At 43.9% G+C, this 6396-nt stretch overlaps 1 protein-coding gene across 2 annotated transcripts in view; it reads right to left on the bottom strand.

The window, feature by feature from the left end:
• Nucleotides 1-2169: 2169 nt before the first annotated feature.
• The window catches only part of C5ar2 (complement component 5a receptor 2), a 15094-nt gene continuing 10867 nt past the window's right edge, over nt 2170-6396 (bottom strand). For both annotated transcript variants that reach the window (XM_032894398.1, XM_032894400.1), the window contains exon 2: nt 2170-4985. In XM_032894398.1, coding sequence (XP_032750289.1) covers nt 3939-4985 — 1047 coding nt within the window. In that variant the 3' untranslated portion in view covers nt 2170-3938. The remainder of the gene's footprint in view (nt 4986-6396) is intronic.

Below are 6396 nucleotides of genomic sequence, written 5' to 3'. Positions count from 1 at the left end.
CTGAGAAAGGAAAATACAAAATGTACAATTTGAGTAGAAAAGGGGCGCCAGGAAGTAGAATGGAACTAAATCCCTTGTTCAAGGAGATAAGAATATTAAAGAAAATCTGCTGTTAAATGAAATAAAAGGAGCGGTGACCTCAGGGCAAGGTGGGGACTTTGCTAAGCTTCCAATTTGTGGAAAGGAATTAATGTGAAAGGAAATTAAAGAAAAGCTTAGGAGCAGGTGTGGTGGGGCACACCTTTAATCTCAGCACTTGGAAGACAGAGGCTGATGGAGCTCTGAATTTGAGGGCAGCCTGGTCTATAGGTCCAGGACAGTCAAGTGTAGGTAGTGAAGGAAATCAGGGAGTGAAAGCAAGCTAGTGAAAATGTAATTGAACAAGGGGGCCATGTTTCAGCCCCAGCAAGCAGCAGAACCTGGAAGCTTCAGCCATGTGGTTTTGGCTTTAGCATCAAGGATACAAGAAAGAGGTTATGGAATCTCCATCCATGACTAAGGAAAGCCCCTGAGGCTGGGTATGTGGCAGGGGTGTCCCGGTGTGGAGGCCCACAGAGGGTGTCCCTGCATGAAGTTCTAAAGGTGAAGCCTCAGAGATGGCTGTGGTTAAGAGCTTTTCCTGGGTCCTGAGTTCAAATCCCCAAGGTGGCTCACAACCATCTGTAATGAGATCTGATGCCCTCTTCTGGAGTACAGTATACTAATATGCAATAAAATAAAATCTTAAAAAAAAAAAAAAAAAAAAAAAAGGAATTGCTTTGGACCCCAAGACGTGCCAAAGAAGGCTGCTAATGGAGGGGACCAGCCCAAGGGAAGAAGTGCATCGCAGTCAACAAAGCTAAAGGGAGTTGGAGATCTGAAGAGTGCTTTGCTATTAGACACGGAGATGCAGAGTTTGAGGTTTGCCCTGCTGGTTTTTGGTCTTGCTTTGGTCAAGTATCCCCTCACTATGCTCCCCTTCCTGTGTTGGAAGTACGTGATCTGTCTTTAACTTTGATTGTGTGGGAAATTACTGTTAAAAGAGGTCAAAGAAGAGACTTTAAATTTGGACTTTTAAATAAGTTTCGAACTCTTATAGACTATGGAGATTTTTGAAGTTGGACTGAATGCATTTCGGCATTACAGTATTGCTACAAGTCTATGGGGACCAGGGCTTGGAATTTTTAAAGGAATGGACCCTCATATGCTTGAATGCTTGGCCCATAGGGAGTGGCACTATTGGGAGGTATGGCCTTGTTGGTGCTGGTCACAGTGGAGGTTTCATACATGTTTAAGCCATACCCAGTGAGATACTCTCCTGCCTACAGATCAAGATGTAGAACTCACAGATCCTTCTCTAACATCATTTCTGCCTGAATGCCGCCACAGTTCCCACCGTGGCAATAACGGACTAAACCTCTAAAACTATAAGCTAGCCCCAGTAAAATGTTTTCCTTTTTTTTTTTTTTTTTTTTTTTTTTTTTTTTTTTTTTTTTTTGGGGACCAACCCAGGGCTTGCGCCCTAAGGCTTAACCACTGAGCTAAACCCCAACCCCGATGTTTTCCTTTCTAAGGTTGCTGTGGTCATGGTGTTTCTTCACAGCAATAAAACTCTAAGACACTGTTCATATAAGCTTGGTGTCTTAGTTAAGTTTTACTGTCAATTTGACACAACCTGGAGTCACCTGGTAAAGGGAACTTCAGTTGAAGAATTGCCTTCATCAGGTTAGCCTATGTCTGTCTGTGAGAAATTGTCTTGATTGATATGAGAGGAATGAGCCCACTGTAGGTGTTACCATCCTTAGGTAGGTGATCATGGGATCTATAAGAAAGTTATCTGAACATGAGCAAAGAGCTAGCATGCAGAAAGTGCTTCTCCATGGTTTTTGTATTCAAGTTCCTGTCCTGATTTCCCTCAATAACGGATTATGATGTGGAAGTGTAAGCCAAATAAACTCTTTTCTCCTCTAAATTGATTTGGTCAGAGTACTTTATCACAGCAGCATAAAGAAGATTAGAACATTTGTGGAAGAAGGGACCTGGTATATGTGGTCAGTTTCAGGACTATCCTGAGACTTGTGAGTTGTTTACATCCTGATTCTTAAGGAGTGTCTCTTATTTCAGTTTGGAAAAATTATTACACAACAATCTGAACCAGAGAAAGCTTACAATAAACAACAAAACACAGTATTTTTAACATCAAGTGATTTTATGTATAATTGCACAGAAATACATTTAGAAGATCTCATGAAATTTCTCCTTCATTTTTTAAGGCTAAAGAATTAAACAGAAACTCTCAAAGTATACTTTTAAAAATTTTTTTTCAAAAGGCTTTCTGAAGAGGCTCTTTGGTCCAGTAAATTAACCAAAAATTCTTTGAACTTTTCACAGACAGGTGTATACATTGTTCAAGTACAGTTTGGGATGGAGCTCAGTACAAGGACAGCTGCCTAGAATGCCATGGTGAGGAACTCCAGTTGATAGAGCATTTGCCTAGCATGGATGAAGCCCTGTGTTTGATCCCCATAGCACCCCATAAACCAGGTGTGGTGATGCAGGACTATAATCCCAGCACCCAGGAGGTGCTAAAGGCCATCCTTAGCTACATAGTGAGTTCAAAGCCATCATGGGCTCTATGAGACCCTATCTTAAAAAAAAAAATCAAGAAAGAAAACCAAGACCAAAGCCAGGCTGTAGGGATCTGTGGAGGAGAGTTGGCTGGACACAGTATGCCATAGGTGTTACAAATCTGCAAACCTGGGGTAAGGGTGGAGATCTACTCGATGTACAATATATAGCCATAGGAACTTTTAAAAATAAAAATCGTTTAAAAAAATCCTCGAAAATAAATTAACAAAAAGGCATCAGCAATATCAACAGGCCCAGAGACCAGCTGAAATAAATTGGTGTGTGGGCAGAGGAAATACAGTACTTTCTAAGACTGAGGAGTTTAGGGCTGGTGGGATGGCTCAGCAGGCTCAAAGATGCTTACAGCCAAGCCTGACTCCCTGAGTTCAATCCCGAGGACCCACATGATGGAAGGAGTTGTCCTCTAACCACCCCTCTACCCCACTCCCTCCGTGCTTCCAGACACAGGCAATAGATAGATATAAAATAAAAATATAAAAGATGGAGTGAGTTCATCTCTCACTTTTAGGGGACTTGGGATTTTTCTGGAGCATTTGTGTTGAAGAGAAGAGCCCTTGTGTCTGGGAGGGATGCAATCAGGGAGGGCTTCTTGGAAGAGGTACCCCAGAGCAAGGCCTCTGCGTTTGCTCTGTCTGCTTGGAACAGTTCCCCAGACTTAAGCATGGATGCTCTCTCCATTAGTTGGGTTTTGGCTCAGTCATTACCATTTTTCAAGGTGCTAGCCTACCCGACATCTAGTACTCTCTACCTGGATCTCACTATGTAGATCCCGATAGCCTAAAATAGATCTGCAGGCTCTGCCTCCCAAATGCTGAAATTAAAGTTCTCACCACCATGCCTGGCTCCACTCTCTTTCTTGAGACAGCGTTTCTGACTGGAGTTTGTTTATTGGGCTAGACCACTCGTCCAGAGAACCTCTGGGGTCCACCTATTCCCTCCGTGCTGGGGTTAGAGGTGTATCGCCATACCCAGCTTTTGTGTAGGAGATGGGGCGCAAACTCAGGTCCCGGTTTGTACAGCAGGCACTCAGTGTCCCCAGCACCCTCTTTGGATTCTGTGGAACATCCCATCCTTGACATAGTCCATATCCCTTCAACTGTTTCCATATCTGTCTCCCTCTGTAATGTGCTACCTCCTGGGGAAGGAATTGGCTCCAGCCACTGTCACCTTTATATCAGGGTTTTGCACAAGCAAGTGCACAATGAATGTTTATTGAACGAAGAATAAAAGCCATCTCCGAGCTCCTGCATCCAGCTGTGCCTGAAGCTGCACAGTTGTGAGCTGGCCTAGGAAATCCAAATCCCTCCCGCCTACACCGGCATCTCAGACACTATTTCCTGGCTGGTGGATACCTTGGTCACGGCACTTTCCTCCTCATCCTGTAGATCCCTCAGGGCCCAGTGGCATGCAGCCTGGAGTGACTTGCAGAGTTGTTTTCTTCCGAAATACAAAAACATAATAGGATTGAGAGCACTGTGAGCAAGGGCCAGGCCCGTAACCAAAGGCTCAGCCTCCAGGGCCCAGGCAAGGAGTGGGGAGTGTGAAGAAGCCACTGCAATGATGACCCGCAGGAGGTGAAAAGGGGTCCAGCAAATGAAAAACCCCACCACAACAGCTGTGCCCAGGGGCCAGTGGCGGCGAGCCATCTGCCGTTGGAGGATGCCGTGGCAACTGGCCATGAACACCAATGGTACCAGGAAGCCAAAGAGGAATCGAACAGTGGTGATGGTAGCTTCCGCGGTGACCGATCCCCCATAGTTTGTGCCACACACAAGCCGGGGAGGATAGTGCTCCTGAAGCAGCCTACGATAGACAGCAGCAGGCACAGTCAGCAACAGGGCCAGCATCCAGGAGGAGACCTGGACCACACGCACCCCACATGTTCGTTGATCTGCATTCTTCCAGGAGGGCCTGAAAGCCAATAGGAAGAGGTCGCCACTGAGGCCTGTCAGGAGCAGCACACTGGCATACATAGACAGAACGGTGATGGAGGACAACAGCCAGCAGCCTACTGTCCCGTATGGCCAGTGGCCCTTTTGGGCGATGGGCACAGCCAGGAAGGGCAGAGACACACAGCAAAGCAAGTCCGCCATGGTCAAGTGCAGGAACCAAGAGGCCCCGAGCCTGTGGCGAGACTCTTTCCAGGTCACCCACGCCAACAGGGTGTTGCCTGGCACACCCACCAGGAAGATGACTGAATACAGGCCAAGCAGGACTATGAGGTAGGCATCATTAGAGAAGCAGTTGCCAGCTGGGCAGTCTACGGGGACGTTCAGAAGGTCACTGTACTGTTCCTGATCATACTCATACTCATAATCCTTGCTGGTGGTGTCGTTCAGCATCCTGGCCCCAGACACCTGCAGGGGACAGACAGGAGGGAAAGTCAATGGGAAAACTCCAGCCTTGCTGTCCTGGGCAAGGCGGGTCCAGCAGCTCCACACTAAAGACAGCAATGCTGTGATGAAGGCTCCTGCACTCCACGGTACCAGCATTCTGTGATGGTTATTGTCAACTCTGGGAACGCCACGGAGGTCTATTCTTACTGTGCCAATTGATGTGGGTGCTAATTGCGGGAAGGATTGTTACCTGGCTGGGATCCTTGAGAAAGAGGGCCAACAAGATGGCTCAGCAAGTAAAGGTGCTTGCCGCTAAGTGTGAAGACCTGAGTTCAATCCCTGAGACCCACATGGTGAGAAAAAAAAAATTGTACAAAAAAGTTGTCCCCTGACCTCCACACATGTGCCAAGTAGCACACACATACTCACACACATACAAAAAATAAAAATGAAGATGTTTCAGTGAGATGAAAATAAATGGAAAAAACATCGGGCAGCAGCATGCATTCAGCACTAGTGTTTTTTGATTGGTTTCAATGTGATCAGCTACTTCAAGCTGCTATTGCCTTGACTTCCCCTCCATAATGGACCAGATATTGGAACTATGAGTCTGACTATGATATATATATAGTAATATATAATGGTATATGATATACAATATCATTAATATAACTATCAATAATATCATAATGCTATTAATTACCATAATTAATATAATTTTTATTTAATAAATTATTATAATTAATATAGTGTATAATGTATAAATTAAATATTGCATAAATAAATATAATATAATGATATATTGTGGTTCATAAATATTTTATGTATGATATTAATAATTAATATTAATAAGTATTGTATGTTGTATAATATGAACATAATCATATAACATATGATAATGTATAATGTATTATATGTTGTATACTATGGATTATATAATATTAATTCTATATGTATTATATATAATACATATTAACATAGTTTACAAAAATATATAATAAACACCTTTTGCCTTAAGCAGCCTTTTAAGAGTATTTTATGTAGACCAGGATGGCCCCAAACTCACAGAAATTCACCTACCTCTGCCTCCCAAGTGTCCTGGGATAAAAAAGTGTGCCACCACGTCCAGCTGTGGAATATTTCATCACAAACAATAAGAAAAGAAACTATTAAGATAGAAATAATTAGCCAGGCAGTGGTGGTATACACCTTAATTCCAGTACACTGGAGCAGAGACAGAGGGATCTCTGTGAGTTTGAGACCAGCCTGGTCTACAAAGCAAGCTCCAGGACAGCCAGGGCTACACAGAGAAACCCTGTCAAAAAAACAGAGAGAAAGAAGGAAAGAAAGAGAGGGAAAGAGAGAGAGAAAGAATGAAAGCATAGAGTCATCTCATTAGCATGCAGAATTCCAGAATATGAGAGCAGAAACT

Source organism: Rattus rattus, chromosome 2, assembly GCF_011064425.1.
Source record: "Rattus rattus isolate New Zealand chromosome 2, Rrattus_CSIRO_v1, whole genome shotgun sequence".
Classification (NCBI taxonomy): Eukaryota; Metazoa; Chordata; class Mammalia; order Rodentia; family Muridae; genus Rattus; species Rattus rattus.
The sequence above is the reverse complement of the archived record's forward strand: the minus strand, read 5'-3'. Positions and strand labels throughout refer to the sequence as shown.